This window comes from Nasonia vitripennis, chromosome 4 (assembly GCF_009193385.2).
Source record: "Nasonia vitripennis strain AsymCx chromosome 4, Nvit_psr_1.1, whole genome shotgun sequence".
NCBI lineage: Eukaryota > Metazoa > Arthropoda > Insecta > Hymenoptera > Pteromalidae > Nasonia > Nasonia vitripennis.
In genome coordinates this window covers 1,637,104-1,657,457 of record NC_045760.1, presented here as the reverse complement: position 1 = coordinate 1,657,457, position 20,354 = coordinate 1,637,104, and the positions used below count along the sequence as shown (strand labels likewise).

Below are 20,354 nucleotides of genomic sequence, written 5' to 3'. Positions count from 1 at the left end.
GCGTGTACAAAGTCATACGCGGAAATATCGCAAGCTCGATCGCGATCGAAACAGAAATGAAATTCCGACGTAACCAGCTCAATTACATCGCGTGTGCACACCTCGAGCAAAAAATGAGTCTCGAGCCGGGAACGTCGCCCAACGAAAGATCCTCTACTGCAGCTCATCTTGACACAGTTGGCATTCTCCAAAGCATATTATATGCATCTGCGACGCCTTTCATTCCTCGCGCGCGCGCGCGCGCGCAAGGACTCGTCCTTGTAGGTATAATATTTGTAATCGTCATCTCTCGCTGCGAGAAAGAGTTGCGTGCGATCCCCACAGACGGAATTTCAAGATCCAAAATAGTCCCGGCAAAACAAAAGGGGCGCGAAAACGAGGGGGCGTACAGCACACGCGCTTTGTATTATACGTATATAGCTGCAGTCTCTCTCTCTCTCTCTCTCTCACTCTCTATTTCGTCGATATAGGAGGCTCTCTCGCTCTCTTGCGGAGGGAAAATGCGCGCAAGCCCTCGACTAAGTGCTGCTGCTGTCGCTGCTTTATGTTCGCACACGTGTGTGTGTGTGTGTGTGTATAAAGGCACTTGAGACGCGTGGGAGCTTGCGGGGATTGTATTTACACCTACGCGTCACTCTCTCTCTCTCTCTCTCTCTCTCTCTGTGTTGCGGGCGAAAAAAGCCGGTATTTTTTTCCGTTCGTCGTTGCGTTTATTTTTAGCATTATCTAGACGCAGACAGCGACGAGATAATAAAATACCTGCGATGCGCTGTCAGATTCTCGATTTCGATGAGAGAAAGAGTGCCGGAAAAACGTTCCATTATTCGCCGCGCAATCGCGCACACCCCACTTTTCTTATCGCCCCCTGCGTATACTTAGCGATCCTTATAGTAATTTTGCGCGCGTCCGTGTATACTCGGAGCCGCGAGAGCGGACGTTTTAATTTCCTCAAATTTCCGAGGCGTTCAATTTACATAAGCGCGCGTCCGTCCTCTCGCAATTCGAATGAATTTATGCGTATTTTTCTCGACTACCGACGCAGCAGCTGCAGCGGGGACGGTTTTATCTCGCGAGAGGAATGCCCCCGCAAGCTTACTCTTACGCTTCATGATTGTAGATTATCTACGTACTAATACGGCTTTCTCCGCATCTGCATAAACAATGTGAGAGTGGTTTAGTAGTCTCGGCTTGTTAATGCGCTGCGGGATGATTTTAGAAACAGCCGAAAGGCGAGATTGCGCTGATTGACTCTGAGCGGCCGGGTTCCGTGTTTATTTTTAATTTCCGCGTTTATGCGGATCCACGACGTGTTTTCCATTAATTCAAAAAATCTCCCGGAGCTGAATGCGCCCTCGTAAAAATCCTGGAGGCGCGACATGAAGTGTCAACATCGTAAAGTTCGCGGTTCTCCGTCAGCGGGTACTAAATAGGTATGAGCCGAGCCGAAGTGCAGAGCGAGTACGCAGAAGCGCAAACTCTGTGTATAAACACACAGTGTAGGGAAACTCGGAAAAGTTGTATTTATAAACAAACTGGAATATTCTATTCCCTTGTCAAGCGGGCCAGAGTTTCGCGTCGGAGAGATTCGAGCGTTATAGGTGCAAGTATATATATATAATAATACACTGAAAGAGAGAAAGAGAAAGAAAGGGAAGACTGCAGTGCAGCCGCTCGCGCCACCGCCGGCGAAAACGGCCGAGCGTAGCATCGCGGAGCAGCTGCTGCTCGCCTGAGTAGTACCGTCGCGAGCGTCGCCGAGTCAGCATCGCGACTCGCGCCGCGGGGAGACAGTCTCTCGGACGTCGCTGCACGTGTTCTTCCTAGTCCTGCCTCTGACCTGTGCTCCGCTCCCTGGGCAACGACTAGATTCGCGACTAGCGAGCGTCGCCTCTGTGCTCATTCCTACCCACCCTCGCGGCTACGCAGCGATACGCGATACACACACACACGCGCGCGCGCGCGAGCGCGATCTCAGGTATAGTCGAGTGTGTGTGTGTTGCGGGAAAGGAGAGAAGACTCGGCGGCAACACAGTCCCGCTCTCCTGCGCTGCAGAGGGACGTGTGTGTATTATAACCGGCGAACGGGAGAGAGAGAAGAGGAGGACCGGGAACAGCATAGTGACGGACGCGAAGGTCGCCGATTTTTAACCGGTGAGTATGGGATACAGGTATATAATATACTCGCTCGTTTATTTACTCTCTCTTGCTCTCCCGCGATTCTTTTCGTCCTAGACGTCGCCGCTCGCGCATTCCTCCTTCATATTACACATGCGATGCCACACACACACACAGCTGCTGATTATGTTTTACGATACTTATATACCTTATTCCTCGCGGCGTGATATTAATTGCATAAATTAGGCAATCATCCGGAATGGCACTCGTCGATTTTTCCATACTCAAATGTAATTATCTCTCGCTGGTAAATACGTAGAGGTATATGCGAAAGTTAAATGCAGCCAGCTAAATTTCAGAGCTTCTTATTGAAAGATTACCGGTTACGTGCACGCGCGGTCGATGCGTATTTTTTTTTTCTCAGTACACACACACACACACAGCGAGAGGCGTTCGAAAAAGGAACGAATGGACGCGGGATGACGTTTCCGAGAAAGGCGCGGACACTTTTATGCTCGTTGCGAGTAGTAGATAGCCGCATCGACGTTTTTCAAAAACCTCTTCGACGTTCTGCATCGGAAATAGCCGCGCGGTGTGAAAATAAAAAACTGTTTGCTCGACTCGCTGATGAGAGGAATCGTTATAGGAAAACGATCGTCATTGCGCGTAATGCGGCTTTTTTTTTTTGCCGGCGATGACAGAGTAGGTATATATAACGCGACAAGAAGTTTATCATAGCTTAATTGTATTCCGCTCGGCGCTGTTTGTTTCGCGCAACTCGTTGGGATGCGCGTCGGCTATACACACCTGGATAGATACCAAACGTATACGAAAATGCAAGCCGCGGATGAAAGGATACCGCGCGCATTCTTCGATTGACCGACGAGTCATCATCCTGCGCCGCGTGTGGCTCTCTCGCCCCTTATTCCTCAAAAGCTCGCCTGTATACATACGGTATACCGTCTGGAGTCGGCTTTTTTTATTTCGCACGGGGAAGAAAAGAAAGAAGGCGTATTTGAGGAGGGCCGCCGGCGAATGAATCGCGCACCCCTTTCCCGGGGGAATATCCCCGTAGTAATATACAGGCGCCAGTGCAGGTAAACCCTCTCTCTCTCTCTGCGACTTATTCAACGCGAACCCGATCTAGCGAGGCTCGAATGTGATTTTCGCGCCCACGCGGACTCACGGCTTTGGAATTTTTATGCGGGCTTCGTCCTTTGTCCGTCTCTCTGCACACACACACACACACATATGCGCGCGACGGGACAAGTGCGCCGGGCTTTGTGCAGCGGTCTTCGCTCCGAAAACTTTCTTTTTAATCTCCGACGCGCGGATTATGTTTTTTCTCTGCGCGCATCGGCCGACCCAATTCTACGCAAGTTTGCATGCAAATTTTTCGCCTCTATTATACATGCAGCCCCCCGGGCAGGCCGATGATGTTATACAGCGCGAAATGTCGCCTGTATAGAGTTACGGGTAATTGATATCCCGGTCTATTTATAGGGCGCGATAATTACTGCAGGCATATAGAGCGAGCGCGGGGAGGCTAATGGGAAAGCCAAGTGCCGAAACGCACGCGCCGGGCTAACGAAGATTGATGCAGCCGATGGCCGCGCACGACGAGTTAATAAATTATTTATTTTGACTGGCTGGCGCTTTTCGAATCGATCAACCCTGCATCTCGTCCTTTTTTTTTCGGAGAGAGCCGGCGCTGCAGCAGTCGGAAATAGATTCTCCATATACCGAGTTCAACGACTCTAATCGCGCGAGCGAGCTTGAATCGATCGATGCAGCAAAATCGGAATACGTATAGTAACCGAGCCGTCCTTACGTAAATAAACAGAGCGGCGTCCTCGCGATATCCTTCTGAAGTGCTCTGCTTCGAACGGAATCAATCTGTTTTTTTTTTTTTCCACTTTTCAATTTTTCCTCTCTCCTAACTGACGGGTAAATTTGTCTCGAGGAGAAGTCGCCTGCGCGTTCACAATTGTATCTGGGTTAAGTGCTTATAAGCTGAGCTATACGAGCGAAGCGACGGCGCTCATTACGTAAAGCACCCTCGTAGCCAACGCCGGCAGAGCTGTCTTTTTGTTAGAGAACGGCTTGTTAAACTCTATACACTTGATGCGCGCGCGCGCGCCTTTTGTCTCGAAGGCTCTTCGAATTATTATAGCCGCGGGACGTTCAACGGCGTGATTTAAACCGCAAGTTCGAATGCCGAAATTCAATTTTTCCCTCTCACACCTCCTCCGTCTACAGACGTAGCCGTTTTCTCTCCCTTTCGAGTGTACTCACTCGTCGCGGCGGGTATGTTCGCTCGTTATAATCACCAACGCGTCTATCTGTCCTTCCCTTTTTTTAATCCGAACCCGCAGCGCGTATAAACACACAGACGATATTGTGCAGTCGCGCACCTGCAGCTACTCGAATCGGCTATCGTCTCGATGGCTTTGTTTGATCCGCGCGGCGGCGGCGGCGGCAGCAGCGGAGAAGCGGTAATTGTCACCGAGAGGCGCTAAGTGCGTCGCGCTGGGATTTCCAATTGATTGATACCCTCGCTTCCGCGTATGCGCGGAGAGCGGAAATGTTTACCGCGCTCCTCTGTTTGCATGTAAATTTGTGAAAAGGGATAATCGAGAGGCTCGTTATGTTATTACACAAGCTCTGCTGCGGTAGAGTTCGTAAACCGCGAGAGATGTTCTACTGCGGAGTCGTGAGAAAGGATATCGCGGGTGATTGGCTGTAATTTTCTCTTCGGTTTGATGTGTTGCATATCTTATTTCGTTTTTTTTTTCTTCAAAAAAACGCGTGAAAGTCGTCGCTGGATACGTCTATCGGAAGCGCGTTATCACGCTGGTCAACTTTCTCTTTCGGCCCAATTACGGTAAAGTCTCGAGTGTGCACCCATCCCCCAAATCGCTCCTCCGCGCGCATATAATAATCCAGCTTGGAAAATGCTCCGCATGTCTCGCCGACGACGACAATGAGTAAGTATATATATATATATATATGTGTGTATATACGTACGGCACAAAAGCCGCGAGGAATGCGGTTCGATCGGTATTGCAAGCGCTCGGTGCACTTATAATACTTGCATATACGCGCTTGTGATAATTCGCTGCGCGGTATATAGCACCGAGTCAAAATCCACGCATACACTGCGGAGGAAGTGCACTCTCGGAGCTGCAGGAAGAAGTGCAGCTGCACGCGGTCCGCGTCAGTTTGGAGATCGATATAGACACTGCACATGCACCGCAGGTATATACACAGGCCTAGCGGAGCACATACTCCTGCCTGTATAGCGTAGTTTGAGTATATAACTCCGGAGAGGAAGGAGCTACTGTTTTGTCGATACTGGTATATATATATATATATATATATATATATATATATATATATATATATAGGGACAGCTGCTGCAGCCGTTGTTTCTTCCCTTTGTCGCACCTTTTTTTCTCACCGAGCGAGACCTGCCGTAAGGATGACGTATGTGGAGAAAGATAGAAGGGACGTCGTAAGGGGGACTCGAGCGACGGCAATAAAAAGAAACAAAGCCCGTCGGGACGATTCGGCTGCGCTCTGGATATTCATTTGTTACCGATAAATTCCGTGTGTATGCAAGCGATAAATAATACGCGGTTTGGCTGGTTTGCGCTGCAGTCATTCTCCTCTGTACGCTAACTGGTACACAAGTGGCTTAGCCCCGTGAGTCGTCGCGCTGCAAAGGCGACTCGCCGTTTAAGGGACGATATACCGGTACTAGTACGGCTTGCTTGATCCACTCCGCGAGAGAGAGATAGATAGATAGATAGATAGATAGAGAGAGCGTCTTCTTTGTCGGATACGACGAGCGATCCGATTCTTCTCTCTCTCTCTCTAAGTCTCTTAACTTCTCCTTCTGCTCCATAAGCTTTTATGTACACGTTTTATTTCTCCCCCACCGCCGCTTGCGTATATCTACGACTCTTCCTTTTCGCTCGTTCCTTGATTAAATTTCGCTTTTGTTTATCCCCCCGGCCTAACGCGAACGAATGTGTCTGGAGGGCTGCACCTCCGGGGAGTGATACACCGAAAACTTTCCGAGTGATACACCGAAAACTTTCCGAGTGATTTTCGAAAAAATGTATAATAATTTTCGCTCTACTGCAATTATAACCGAGAGAGGAGACTCTCTCGTGGGGGTCATGTGTCCTTATATTCCAAGCTACTTGCCACGGCGAGAGATACACGCCGGCATTGAGACGCACAAGTGCCACCGCAGAGACCGCCGCTGATGCGCATTAGCCATCAGAGTGCACTTCAAAGCGCGGCGACCTTCTCAGCGGGCCGAATTTCACTCTCTTCTCCTCACTACGTGCGATTAATCGGCCGCTATATATATATATATGCACATCTACCATTAACGGCTTTACAATTACACGAGTTTAATTTCTCGAATTTTTCATCGCCCATCACGACGCTGAATCGGTATCAGCGGAAAATATCGCTTAGTCCCACACACGCGTCTCGCAGAGTTTTTTTTCTCTCCGACGATTTAACACTCGTGCGAAGGCCAGACGCGAAAGGAGACTTACCTTGCGATCGCGATCGATTATGAGCCGTCCTTTTTTTTTATTATGTCATTCGACTTTTTCAGCTGCACGAGAGACGGCTGTCGAGTTTCCTTAAAGAGCCGTATCATACGCCTATCCGGTCCCGGTGATCGTGCTTGTATAGAGAGGATAAATCAGAGCCCCGAGGGATCGTAGTGACAGGAGGCGCGCACACACTCGCGAAATTGCCGCTGATTGGGCTTCCGCGCGAGCGCGTGTCGTGGCTGGCTGTATATATGTATAGATATTATATAGGTACACGCGTGCAGCGTAGGCAAGAAATCGCGCGAGAGGAGATCGTATAATATATTATTGTGAAAAAAGAGGAAGAAGCCGTGGGAAAGTGTCCGGCCGAGTCTCGCGTCGTCTCCTGAATTTATACACGCGCGAGTCTAGCTCATATAAGTACGCGATTATTCCTCGATAAGACGGCACTCGAGATATATATAGAGAGAGAGAGAGAATATTTCGCGGATATGCGTCGCGCAGCGAAATTGATCCGTCTCGACGCAGAGATAAGCGGAAATGACGAAAAAATATCGTTGCGCTGAGTGATACACGCTGTCTTATGCTAATTTTCCGGTGTAATTATACAGATGCGAGAGATCGATCGGATATAGCTAACCGGTGTACTTTCGCGAAAGCAATAACTTTAACTCGCTAACTGGCCTGAAAAATATAGGCCGCCGCTCTCGGTACAGCTTCTCTTTGCGCGAAATGTTTACCTCTTTCTCTCTCTAGCTCTGAATTTTATCCTTTACTCTTGACACGGCAGCAGCAGCAGCGGCAACGGGGCTTGGCGCATGAATAAGAGAGACTGCGGCTCTGCAGCGCAGTAGCTTCTTCGTTTTTACTTCCGAGAGGGAGAGAGAGAGAGAGATTTCACGGCGCTTATCCTCTCGTTTTTCGCTACTGCGCCAGAGCTTTATATATGATTACGCTCTGCTCTCTCAAACGTCCAGACTCCGGCTTCTGTGTGTTATGTATTATTCCGTATATATTTTACAACGCTTTGCGCTTAATCATCGAGAGGGTCTCGCACGCGCCGTTTTTAATTCGATTATATACCGATATAGCCGACGCGGGAATACGAGAGACGACTTTATGTATACCTGCCGTCGATCGATTCGACGGCGGCTCATTAAAGCGCTATGAGAATCCGGCTATGAATAAAGCTGCAGCTGTCGAAAAGAGTCAACGCGACAATCACGTCCTCGCCGTAAACCGCGCGCGAGCCAGTATAGCTTTTATGAAATTCCAGCTCTTGTAGCTTTTTACGTCCTTTCTTTATATTCCAGCCGCGCTTTTATATTCCCTTCGATTTACGCCAGTTTATACGCACTCCTTTTGCTCTCTCTCTCTCTCTCTCTCTCGGACGTAAAATAACCCGCGAGAGAGTCGCATCCGCTTGGCTTGCGACTGTCTCTCGCGGTTAGCATTCCGTCGCGGCGCTTTTATTTATTTTTATTTTTCTTTTATCCGTAAGTAGCTTTCGAGCGACGGCAGGAAAAAACAATTTCGACGAGAGAGTCGCCGATCCCGTGGTATATACCAGTCCACCCACGCACTGAAAATGCCCCCCTTTGGCTCTCCTGCGTGTTCCAGAGCGCCGAGGATGAAGCGAGAAGGACGAGCCGTCTAGATACGTACACCGCAGTGTACACGCTCCCACGTCGTCCTCGAGACAGCAGGAAGTGGAGGAACGAGAGAGGAAGCGATATCCGCAGACGATGCGTTGGCCGGCTCTGCTCCTGCTGCTGCTGCCGTTGGGCTGCTGCAGCGCGAAGAGAGCCCCCGCGGATGAGCTGCCGCCCGCCGAGGACGTCTTCGTCGGTCAGCGGAAAATCTATCACCGGCAGCAGCAGCAGGCCGGTCCGGCGCCCCAGGGCAGCGCGGCTTACCTGCCCTACCTGAACCGGGAGAGGAAGCCCAACATCGTGCTCATCCTCACCGACGACCAGGACGTCGAGTTGGGTGAGTCTTGGCGTTGCTCTTACACTATGCTATATAGGAGAATCGGTGAAAGGATCGTTATCGCCCGTTACAGGTTCGCTGAACTTCATGCCGAACACGCTGAAGCGCATCAGGGACGAGGGCGCTGATCTGCGTCACGCGTACGTGACAACTCCGATGTGCTGCCCGAGTAGGAGTTCCCTGCTGACCGGCCGCTACGTCCACAACCACGAGGTCTTCACCAACAACGACAACTGCAGCAGTCCCCAGTGGCAACGGGACCACGAGCCGCACACCTTCGCCACTTACCTCAGCAACGCCGGCTACCGCACCGGTCAGTTGCATCATTTATACGATTGCCCCTGGACACGCGTACAACCTTGGAGAAACCGACGATTCTTATATTTCGCGTGTTTACCTCCTCACCGGCACCGGAAAACCCGAGGCGAACAGCGAGAGTCTTTATAGCGGCTGGCGCCGGAATACCGAATTAATGCCCCGTTCTCTCGTGTCTGTATGAGCGCAAACTCGGGAAAATGTCTCGAGAGCTATATATACGCGCGTAAGGCCATCAGAATTCACTGATTCGAGGCAGCGCGGCCGAATTCATTGGCGAGCTCTCTCTCTCTCTCTCTCGGCAGTTTCTTGGCCGGGATCCAAAGACGCCGCTGATTTCGACGCTTTGCTTCTTCTTCTTCTACTTCGGAATACGAGAGTCGAGAAATCGCGTGACTTCTCGAGCCGATGCTTATCTTCCTTTCGCGTGTCTCTCTCGTGAAGTAGAGCGCCAAGCGTGCTATTCTTTGGAAATTCTCGAATTTCCTCTTTTTTCCCCGATGCGGATGCAGAAAAGCTCGGCTGATACCCGGCAGAGAGAGAGAGAGAGAGAGAGAAAAATATGACTCGGCCAAGCGTGAATACACGGTCGTATATACAGTGCGAGAGGAGGAAGTCTTCTCGTGCTGTATAGCTTTGCCAAAGGCTGGAAAAAGCGAGAGACGACTTCTGCTTCGGCAAAGTCCCCTCTCTGCTTATATACCCTTCAGAAAATTCGCCCGGGCGAGAGCTTATGACGCGCAGTCTTGCGAAATAATATTTAGAAAGTCTTCCCGGGGAAAGGCTCCTTCGATCTGCGATTGTCGATCGCTTGGCTGTACTTTAACGACGCTTGTTGTGTAATACTCGGAGAACAGGTATAACAAAAAAAAATTTGTTCAAACATCGTTTTATTATCGTGTCGCGACATCGGCGCCCTTCGGCGGACACTTTTGTCGATAGCTCTCGTAATTGCTGAACAGGTGAATTCTCCGCGTGTCCGTGAGCACGTCGAGGGTGTCTCGCTGCTTGATGACTTTTTTCACGATGCTCGAGTTGCCTATCGTCACCGGCCAGAACACGCAAATCATGTGCGGTGTCAGCTGGTCGGCTTTCTTCCCATTCGGCATGTCTTGTTTGCCATTATCGGTGCTCTCTTTCTTCGCGGGCTTCTTGTCTTGGTCATTGCCCGTCCTCGTGTTGTCCTGGTATTTCATTCGCTGCTTGCACTCGTCCGCGTAGAGCTTGTCGATCTTGTACAAGTCGGGGCTGTTGAACTGGTCGCTCAGCGGTCCGATCTTCTCGACTCGGAGCTGAGGGATTTTCACTGTTAGTTAAGATCGGGATAATATTAGACAAGAAGCCCTTACCAGCGGCCACATGGTGTGATGAAACGAGTCCTTGGCGAAGGCATCCGGCCCGAGATGCATGAGGCTGTTGAAGTCGTAGGGCAGCTGCGTCTCGATCGTTCGAGCCTTGCTGATCTCGAAGTAGGACTTCTTGTCCGGCCTGATGTTCTCCCAGCCGATCGTGATCCACTTGTCCCGATCGGGAGTGTTGTGCTGATCGAAGAAGCCTAAGACGTGCATCAGCTGGTGCATCAAATCGGTCTTCCTCGTGAGGCAGCCCGAATCGAGTTCCACGAGATTTCTCCCCTTGAGCCTGCCTATGAAGACCAAGCAATCCTTGTCGTTTCTCTCGAACTCGATGTAGTCGCGCTCTTTGCGACGCGTCTGGAACTTGACGCAGCTTTTCTTCCCGAACTCCTGCATTATCTGCCAGATGAGCATCTTCTCCGGCGTAGCTTCAATGATCCTCGCGTTAAATATTATATTAATTGAAACAAAGTACAGCTACTCACTGAATCCGGTGCCCATGACGTAAGGAATGACACCATTGGGCCACAACCAAATCCTGTGGGTGTCCTTGAAGTAATTCCAGCGCTTGATGTGCTCGCTGAATATTCCAGCCCCGTCGTTTCGCTTCCACAGTCGCGACGTAACGTTCGCTGCGTCCGCGAGCGAAGAGGGGGGGAAAAAAAAAGAAACAACAAAGGATCCATTTCATACGTCAATTAACACGCTCGCGTCGCCGCTCGAGTCGAGCATTATACTCACGAGGAATGTCGCTGTTTTCCAGCTCGGCGTTAATTGTTTCCACATTTTTCACAGTCTCGACACACGCGATTGCCAAGATCCATATTGACACGGATACTCGTCGCCAAGTGGTCAGCATTCTTCCCACATTAGTCCGCATGTAATCGGGCTTATCCTTCATTGATCAGCGGCCTGTTTCTTTCTTTTTTTTTTTTTTTTTTATTTATATTCCAGAGACATCGCTGCCGGCGACGATGATGTCCATTAATCTCGAGTTCCACACCCGTGGAATATCTGATGCGTGACTCGTTCGATCCGCGAAAACTTGCCTGGTTGGGCTCTCTGAATATGCGCGCTAATTGAACTCGCCGAGAGCGATAAACGGTTTATTGGTCGTTCAGGTGGAGCGATAAGATTCCAAAGTTGACGATGTTTTGAGAGAGAGAGAGAGAGAGCAGATTTCGCGCTTTGAATTCCTCCTCCGCTGCGCAAATCGACGTACTCGTACGATATGCGTCCGCAGTCAGTTCTGGAGAAAATCCTCTCCGCCCTTGAATTCGATCGCCCTGAGCCAAGCTGTCGTCTCTCCCACACTACAGTGGCTCTGTATGGAAGCGGAGGGACGATTTTATCGCGCGGAAAAGAGAGCGGCTCTCGATTTATGGTCCCCTGACAGCTTTCACGTGTACCTTCATAAAACCCTCAGGTATAGCCGCTGACTATTCGAAAAAGAGAAAGACCAAAGCATTCGGCTTCGAAAATAGTCCCCCGCAAAATGTTTGTATCGACGATAATGATTGCTCTCGCCGGCTTGCCAAAAGTACCCGCCGGAAATTCTCTCTCTCTCTCTCTCCCCACGGCTAACCCAATTTCGCGGGAAATTTATTTCCAACTGCGCGGCGTTCGATATCGGCCCTCTGCAGCCGCAGGCAGCGCACGCGATATATGCCAGAGGCCGAAAAATTGAAACTCCGCACTGCGCGGCAACGAAATGAGCAGCCTATACAGACGCGGCGCGCGGCTCATAACCGTCAAAAAAAAAAAAAAAAAAAAAAAAGCGCGCTCGAAGACGAAGAAACTCTCGTATCGGTCGTTGGCATCTCTGATGTCGAGCTGTGCGCGGGAACCGAAATAGCCGCCTCTATTCTTATCGCTCGGTTCGTGTCGGATCCGAGACGCGGCTATTTCCTATGCCGCATTACAGGCACACACGTGTGTCGCTTATAATTGTCATATATATATATATATATATGTGTTTGTGTGTGAGCCCAGGCTACTTCGGCAAGTACCTGAACAAGTACAACGGCTCGTACATCCCGCCTGGCTGGCGCGAGTGGGGCGGCCTGATAATGAACTCGCGCTACTACAACTACAGCGTCAACATGAACGGCAAAAAGATAAAGCACGGCTTCGAGTACAACAAGGACTACTACCCGGATCTGATAGCCAACGACAGCGTGGCCTTCCTCAGGCAGAGCAAGCACAACTTCGCGAGGAAGCCGGTCATGCTGGTGGCCAGTTTCCCGGCGCCTCACGGCCCGGAGGACTCGGCGCCCCAGTACTCCGACATGTTCTTCAACGTCACCACGCATCAGTGAGTCGACCTTTGCGCTAGTTTATTTCCGAGAAAAGTGTGACGCGCGGGAGATGAAAAAAAAAAAAAAAAAAAAAAAAAAAAACAAGAAAAGAAAAGAAAAAAGAAAAAACACGTGTACAGAAATGGAAGAGGAGAAAGAGAAAGCGCGATATACTTTTCTGAAATATTAAGTGCCTCGGCTCGCTGCTTTTCACGCTGTCTCTGCGACACATGAAACGCGTGAAATACGCGCTCGCTCGCGTGTTTATTCGGGAAAATCTCATATCGAGCCGCGGATTATTAAACTCCGCTCCGAGTAGTGGATGTCTCTGTAAACGATTTCGCATTCGCGTCAGTCTTACCACGCGTATTTGTCTTGCCCGCGTGTATTTGAATAAAGCGCGTAATTACATGCAAAACTCGTCGGCGCGTCTTATATAAAGTTGTCTGGCGCGCGCGCGGCGAGTGTTACGAGTTCCGCGACGTCTCGTTGTAAAGAGGGGTGCGAGATAAGGCGCAGCTGTTTATTAAGTAAGCCCGCGAGAGTCTGCGCTGCGGCTAATTGTTCGAGACAACTCTCGAGGCCTCCCCCTCGCCTCGTGTATCCACTCGGTGCGTCGCCGAACTTTTGCGTCATTTGCATAATTCGCCCTACACTGTCTGAGCTGAATAATTCTTTCATTCGGGGTGAATTATCCGGAATTGGAATTACAGCACGCCGGCGTACGACTACGCGCCCAATCCGGACAAGCAGTGGATTCTGCAAGTGACGCAGAAGATGCAGCCGATACACAAAGAGTTCACGGACCTCCTCATGACCAAGCGGCTGCAGACTCTGCAGAGCGTCGACGCTGCCGTCGAGCGGGTGAGTTTTGCTCTATCGCGTTATACTTACAGCTCGCGTGTAAGTAAATTAATCAAGCCGCCTCGACAGATCTACCAAGAGCTCAAGAGCCTGGGCGAGCTGGACAACACGTACATAATCTACACCTCGGACCACGGCTACCATCTCGGCCAGTTCGGCCTGATCAAGGGCAAGAGCTTCCCCTTCGAGTTCGACGTGCGCGTGCCGTTCCTCGTACGCGGCCCGGGCATCGCGCCAGGATCCGTGTAAGTCTTTCTACGTACTATACTACCTACTTCCTTTCGCCGCGAAGGCTGGCACGAAAATTGAAAATTTGAAAATCCAACTCGTGCTGGTCTTCCAACCGCGTCGCGCGATCGAGCTGGAATCCACGTTATATTTGGCTGCGTTGCAGAGTAGACGACATAGTTTTGAATATCGACCTGGCGCCGACCTTCCTGGACATCGCCGGCGTAGAGCCGCTGCCCCCGAGGATGGACGGACGCTCCTTCAAGAAGCTCTTCCTCAAGTGAGTCGACACTGCTATATTTCTGTTCTCCATGCGCGAGAGCACTTTTACCGAACACTCGATCTTTCGTTCAGCAACAAACCGGGCCGTCGATCCAAGTACAAGTGGCCGGACACCTTCTTGATAGAGTCGTCGGGGCGACGAGAGACTCCTGAGTCGATCGCCGAGGCCAAGGCGCGAGAGGCCAGGCGTCAGGCTAAACTAGCGGCCAGTAGTACTGCCAGCAGCAGCAGCACTAACGACGACGAAGGGGACATCTTCGACACCGAGGACTCGTCGCCGGCGTCGAGGAGCTTCGTCGAGCACGAGCTCGGCAGCGATCAGGACTTTTCCGACGACGAGGAGATCGACGATTCCATTCTCGACGATCATGGTGAGAGTCGTTTTTATGCTTAGATTTTATTTACAAACAAATAGTTTATAAAAAAGCCGTTATCGAACACATCAGGCGAGGTGGAACCCAGCTCGACGGAGCTGCGCCTGGACAACGGCCTGATGACGTCGCAGGCATCGACCAAGCACGCCCGTCTGGCGTTCGAGTGTTCGCGAGCCTCGGCCCAGGCGGACTGTCTTCCGGGTCAGAAGTGGCGCTGCGAGAGAGACGGCCAGCGCTGGCGCCGTCACAAGTGCCGGCCTCCGACCAACAGCCCTCTCATTCCGATACCGCGCAACGCTTGGAAGAAGTGCGCCTGCTTCACGCCCAACGGCGTCGTCTACACCAGGCTCGAGGCCGACGACTTCGACGGTCGGCGCTTCCTCTTTGGCAGAGAGAGCCGATTCACCGGACCATACGGACAGGTTCAAGCCATCGCGCCCAGACGGGGCAAGAGGGACGTCGACGAGGACAGGAGGCTGGACGGGGGAAACGATCTGCTGAAGGACGACTGGGACGAGGACCTGAACCAGTACACTGCCGACGACTTTGACGCTAAGACTCTGGACGAGCTGATAATCGGTCAGCTGGACGTCGATGACGTGGTTTCCAGACATCGAAGAATCCGCAGAAGTACCACCAAAAAGGACAGCATCGAGCACGTTACCAAGATCATGGAGAGCATCGAGGAAGAGCTGGACGACCTGAAGGCAAAGCACTCGAGCTCCGATAAGCAGTTTAGACCCAAGTGCTCCGTCCTGCCCCGCGGTGACGTCAACTGCAGCCAATCCGTCTACAAGGACCCCAACGAGTGGCGAATTTCGAGAAAGGAGATCGAGCAGCAGATTCGCAGCATGAGGATGCAACTGGAGACACTGAAGGTTGCTGTCTCTTGATTATTCCGTTCTTTCCACAACAGGCTCTGTATAACGCATTCTTGCAGGAAATTCGACGTCACCTGATGCTCAAACGGCCGCAGCCCGCGGCGAGCGGTGCCGCCGAGGATCAAGAGCAGGAACGAGTGCCTGACTTGGTCGAAGAGAGCGTCACCCCAACTGCCGGCAACAATTCGCACAAGCCGCACTCGCGGCACCCCAAGAACAACGCTGGCGCGCACAATCACACGGGTCGGCATCACCGCAAGCACGACAAAAACGCCGTCCTCGAGCCACAGCTGAACAGCAGTAGCAGTTTGGACGTGGCTGTGGTGCCCCCATCGGTTAGTACCCAGGAACCGACGTCCCTTGCGACCCCAAAGCCCAAGAAGAATGGACGCCGTCAACGGCTTCGCGAAAATACCGACGGACTGAGCCCGGGTACGGACATCGACGATGAGAAGATCCAGCAACAACCGCGACGCAGGAAACATCATCGGCACAAGAACAACACGATCTTGACCAACAGCGTGCACGACGACATCGTCGTGCCGGAAGTCGTGTCGACCGAGGCTCCTCTGAAAACCACGGCATTCGAGCAGAGTTTTACGACGAATGAAGAGACTGCACCGGTAAAGTATACATGTTTGAGAGATATATCAATAGAGGCCTGTACAAAATTTTAATACGGTTTTCTTTAGACGACGATATCGCCGACTATGACCACGACGATGACATCAAACACGGAAGGTGCCAGCCTGAATACAGACGAATCTTCGGACAATTCACTGCTGAATCGGGTATCGCCTAGTACCGGGAGCTACTTCGAAGTCGATCCCGGCTTGACGACGGTTCCGGCTCCTCCGAGTCCATTCGCCGACGTGAGCGACAGCGAGACATCGACAGCCCCAAGCTCAACAACGAAATCGACGACAAGCTCAACAACGACGTCCGAAGCCAGTACAAGCGTACATTCGGCGAGGAAGCCTGTATCCCGGGGAACGCAACGAACAAGGCCTGCGGGTAATTCGGGTCACCACGGACGAAAAGACGTTTGGTTAGAAACGGGCGATAAGCAGCCGCGTAGGAATCCAGCAACACCGAGTCAGGAGCGACAGCACAAATGCTTCTGCGAGCCGGACCCTTACGTCAGGTAAATGCATCTGACAATTTTTATTAATTGCCTTGAGAATTGTACTTTACACAGAAGCATTCGTTCCGTAGAGACGACAAGGAAGCAGCCAAGGAGGAGAAGCGAAGACTGAAGGAGGAGCGTATGCGCAAGAAGGAGCGCAAGCTCCGAAAGAAGGCCAAGCTGGAAAAGGAGTGTCTCACCGAGAAGATGAACTGCTTCGAGCATGACAACGATCATTGGCGTACTGCGCCTCTCTGGACATCCGGTCCCTTCTGTTTCTGCATGAACGCCAACAACAACACCTACTCGTGCATACGAACCATCAACGCCACCCACAACTTCCTCTACTGCGAGTTCACCACCGGCCTCGTAACCTTCTACAATCTGAGAATTGGTGAGCAGTCGCTTCCTTCTTGATTGGACTCGTTTTCCCCTTAATAGCTATTATCACTGTCTTGTGTGCATGATTTGTTGAAGATCCCTTTGAACAATGGAACAGGGCATCTTCCCTCAGTCCGCTGGAGAAGTCGTACCTTCACGATCAGTTGGAGCATCTGAAGGGCTGCAGAGGTACGCACGATTGCACAGTCGGCAGTGCTAGAGAAACTGCCAGGGAGCCGCTCATTCAGCAGCAGCAGCAGCAGCAGCAGCAGAGATCCATGCTTAAGAGAAAATATGCTGATACGTTCGGTAAATTGCTTGATCGTGCATTGACTATTTTATCGCGAGTAAAGACTCAATAATAATGCCTTGAATATTTCTTTTACAATTCTAGATGAGACATTCGTTCCATCAGCTTTGCAAATAATAGGCGATAGTGAATTGCTTCATTTCCAAAACCGAAGACGTAGCAAGAAATGGCCATAGTAAATATATTATTCCTGATATTATGTAAGCAAGTCAATCATGGTGTCTTGATCATACTAATGAAAAATATTTTCTAGTTCCTGGAATAGGCACAATAGAAGTTGGCAAAGCAGTAGACGATATCACGAAGACGCGAACGGCCAGAGAAGGCACCGCCATCACGCGTAGAAGTTATATTTAATATCCACGGACATTATTTTTTTTCTGTTAGCACTTTTACAAAGTAATCGGTGAACTTTTGGCTTTATTTCACCATGCTTCTTTCAAAGAATTATTAAACAATGCTGCAAAGACTGCAACAGCTTCGCCATATGTACTGCTAACAGACAAGCCGTCAAAGATGTACATCTTTGATATTAGGAATTTTTAGATAGAACCTATATATTTGCAAGAAGATACAGAGATGGGCAAGTTTCAATTTATTGAATAAAGCACGGATAAATTACATCTTGATTTTGCATTGATTTGGTTAGAAATTCAACGAGGCAAATTGTAATTCAAGCAGACTGTCTTGACAATCAAGAATTTGAAAATAATATAAGAGCTTTCCTTGAACACCAACTTAAAGTAACGTTTTAAAAAGTAAAGAAGCATATAATGCTGCCCATTGCTGTACATAACGAACAGCTTTCATCTGCCAATTGACGTTTTGTTAAAAGTCCCACTTGGTTGGCCGACCAACGAATACTTCTAACAAGCAAAAAAACAGAAAAAAAGAATTCTGCCTATTTGTGCTATTTTTGAGTGACGTAACGGCTATAGACTAATTCGAACAAATTGTTAGCACAGAATTTCCTGATTTTTATATTGCCATATTAAACTTCACTATACGTAAATTTATTAATTTTTCTATGCACTCTGCCACTGCCAGTGCATTTTTTCCAAGATTCGTTTATTGTACAAAACTTGAATATATTTATTATATTATACATTCAATGAGATGCGAAAGAAAACTGTCTCGTTACGTCTCTCTTACTCTATCTCTCTATCTAGTTATACATTTTTTTACTCTTTCAAGATTTAACATCTTAAGAATGATATTTATGTAACTTTTTGTTATAGCATTGCAATTGTATATTTGTATTAATTAATATTTAAAAACACAAGTGTTAATGCCTAGAATAAAAAAGTTTCTCTGAAGAACGTTTCATGAACTTTTTCTATTTCTTATTTCACTGATTATTTAATCAACTTATATACCATCTTTAAAATAATCGTGAATTCAAAATTAATAGTTCTATGCATCTTCAGTTCAGAGAAATTCTTTTATCGTTTCATTGTTGCTAAAAAGGCGCATGTATGTATTTGTCAAACACGTGTGTAAGCGAATGTGTAAATCATATTATTTATATTTTTCAAAAATGTATAAGACTTCAGCATTTGGAAAAATACTTTTGGATATACCATAAAGGGTTTTTTCTATTGTTTTACGATTCTATACTTGGTAATTGTACTGTTTTTTTTTTATTTTATCAAATATAAACATCTGAACTATTTAATTATTACAAGTATTAAATTTATTTCCTGGTCCTCAATCCTCAATCTTCATGTAATCAAATCAATGTATCACAACTATTTAATGCTTATGAGTATTTACATTTATTTTCTAGTTCTTACAATTGTAAAAATAATACATGGAAAAAAGATGAATTCAAAATTCCAAAGATTCATCAAAATCACTGTTGCTTTCAAAAATACTCAACTTCAAAGGCTGATTCCTTTTTTCAGTACTAGAACTAGTACTTTCTCTGTATGTCTTTATAGTAAAATCTATGGTACTTAGGTCAAAGTCGTACTCATTTGTGTTGGTAGGGTCATTTTTCGGTAAATCTGTATCTGATGCCAAGGAACCATTTTCTTTTTCATTAGGGTTTTCAGTATAAATCCTTTGAAAGTAATCTTCATCACTTTTAACACATGGCTCGCTTATATCTGCTTCCAACACTGAGTTTGAGAATTCTTCCATATCCTCGCATGAAAATGAAAGGTTATGAGAATTTTGTGAGTTCTGTGATATGTTCTCAATATCATCATCGTCACAGTATTCATCTCCAATATCAGATTGCTCTGGTTGCTTGTCTAACAGTTCTCCTTCAGCAGCATTCATATTTTGAACATTGACTCTGCAGTCACTTGTTGATCCTTTGAAATAAATCTGCAATACACCCCAAATGATTAATATTTTGTATTAGATCAAAATACTAGTTTTTGAATAGTTATTTACACTTATTAAACGAATGAACAATTATATAAAATTCCAATTGAAAAAATATAACTTACAGTAATCAGATCTTGTTTGGAGCCACAAACTTTGCACTGCCATTTTTTTGCCTTCTTCTTCAGTTGCACCTATAGAAATTATAATGTGATATAAGTCTATCAAACAGTAGTTTGAAATAAGAAATCTTGTCATGAAGCTTGGTTCCGTAATTTTTTGTTGATGATTTTGAAATTCAAATGTTGAGGTTATGCTTGTAATTTTCATTTATGTTTTACAAACATGGTTAAGAACACTGTCTTACATATTTTCGTAATAATAGAAGGTAACGTTATACCTGAAACTTTTTGCAGGAGTAGCACTTTAACACCCAAGCTTCTTGAGGCATTTTTAAACGATCAACTTGTAAACAAAAATGGCTCAACGGTCGTCTCGGAATCAGCTGTGTGGGCAACTGAATGTTATTGAATTGAAAGCGCGCGAAAGCAGACAACGCACTACATATATAGTGCGAATAAGGCGATCAGAAGTGAGATCTTTGATTATTCGAGCGAGCATAAAAATGCTCTTTTATTCACGAAATTGTAATCAGTCGCGAATAAAATACACAGATCCTTCTAATTCTTGACAACACTATTTGCAGGCTGGAGCCGTTGGGGGTCCGACGCGCTCAGACTCATCAGGCTCTCGTTTCTGACTGATGCGGCGACCTTGGTCTTGGACTGTAATATATTGTCGGCGTTACCCCCACCCCGACAAGAATCAGCTGTTAGGCTATATTCGCCTATCTTGGGTCTTCTCGTTTATATGTATATATAGGGCTGGCCAGCTGATTCAATGCGGCCCGCCTGTTGCTTGTAGGTACT

General features: G+C 48.3%; 3 protein-coding genes across 4 annotated transcripts; 1 reads left to right on the top strand and 2 right to left on the bottom strand.

The window, feature by feature from the left end:
• The first annotated feature begins 1,722 nt into the window (after positions 1–1,722).
• Positions 1,723–18,769, top strand: LOC100122404 (extracellular sulfatase SULF-1 homolog). 2 transcript variants are annotated; one of them, XM_001605960.5, is made up of 15 exons: positions 1,723–2,151; positions 8,313–8,681; positions 8,755–8,994; positions 12,344–12,665; positions 13,362–13,512; positions 13,582–13,757; positions 13,907–14,020; positions 14,095–14,393; positions 14,469–15,274; positions 15,337–15,900; positions 15,970–16,421; positions 16,493–16,797; positions 16,881–17,093; positions 17,179–17,269; positions 17,348–18,769. In XM_001605960.5, exons 2-15 carry the CDS (start codon positions 8,438–8,440, stop codon positions 17,436–17,438), a joined length of 4,068 nt encoding a protein of 1,355 aa, XP_001606010.2. In that variant the 5' UTR covers positions 1,723–2,151; positions 8,313–8,437; the 3' UTR covers positions 17,439–18,769. The 2 variants fall into 2 exon arrangements, with proteins under 2 accessions (XP_001606010.2, XP_031785398.1); XM_031929538.1 differs by having other exon boundaries at positions 8,197–8,681.
• Positions 9,870–12,253, bottom strand: LOC100678065 (zinc metalloproteinase nas-6). Its single transcript, XM_003427501.5, has 4 exons — positions 11,093–12,253; positions 10,837–10,983; positions 10,346–10,779; positions 9,870–10,288 (listed from the first exon to the last, which is right to left on the bottom strand). Exons 1-4 carry the CDS (start codon positions 11,250–11,252, stop codon positions 9,890–9,892), a joined length of 1,140 nt encoding a protein of 379 aa, XP_003427549.1. The 5' UTR covers positions 11,253–12,253; the 3' UTR covers positions 9,870–9,889.
• Positions 18,765–20,192, bottom strand: LOC100678129 (MRN complex-interacting protein). Its single transcript, XM_003427503.5, has 3 exons — positions 19,826–20,192; positions 19,551–19,619; positions 18,765–19,425 (listed from the first exon to the last, which is right to left on the bottom strand). Exons 1-3 carry the CDS (start codon positions 19,874–19,876, stop codon positions 18,922–18,924), a joined length of 624 nt encoding a protein of 207 aa, XP_003427551.1. The 5' UTR covers positions 19,877–20,192; the 3' UTR covers positions 18,765–18,921.
• Positions 20,193–20,354: the final 162 nt, after the last annotated feature.

What these genes read in the sequence shown, in the direction of transcription:
- LOC100678129 (XM_003427503.5), bottom strand. Translation starts at nt 19,876, where the DNA reads ATGCCTCAAGAAGCTTGGGTGTTAAAGTGCTACTCCTGCAAAAAGTTT. An exon ending in ACTCCTGCAAAAAGTTTCAG is followed by an intron (nt 19,620 to 19,825) that starts GTATAACGTTAC and finishes TAATTTCTATAG; the next exon opens with GTGCAACTGAAGAAGAAGGC. An exon ending in CCAAACAAGATCTGATTACT is followed by an intron (nt 19,426 to 19,550) that starts GTAAGTTATATT and finishes GGTGTATTGCAG; the next exon opens with ATTTATTTCAAAGGATCAAC.
- LOC100122404 (XM_001605960.5), top strand. Translation starts at nt 8,438, where the DNA reads ATGCGTTGGCCGGCTCTGCTCCTGCTGCTGCTGCCGTTGGGCTGCTGC. An exon ending in TCGACGCTGCCGTCGAGCGG is followed by an intron (nt 13,513 to 13,581) that starts GTGAGTTTTGCT and finishes CCGCCTCGACAG; the next exon opens with ATCTACCAAGAGCTCAAGAG. An exon ending in GGCATCGCGCCAGGATCCGT is followed by an intron (nt 13,758 to 13,906) that starts GTAAGTCTTTCT and finishes GCTGCGTTGCAG; the next exon opens with AGTAGACGACATAGTTTTGA.
- LOC100678065 (XM_003427501.5), bottom strand. Translation starts at nt 11,252, where the DNA reads ATGAAGGATAAGCCCGATTACATGCGGACTAATGTGGGAAGAATGCTG. An exon ending in GGAAAACAGCGACATTCCTC is followed by an intron (nt 10,984 to 11,092) that starts GTGAGTATAATG and finishes TCGCGGACGCAG; the next exon opens with CGAACGTTACGTCGCGACTG. An exon ending in CGTCATGGGCACCGGATTCA is followed by an intron (nt 10,780 to 10,836) that starts GTGAGTAGCTGT and finishes GGATCATTGAAG; the next exon opens with CTACGCCGGAGAAGATGCTC.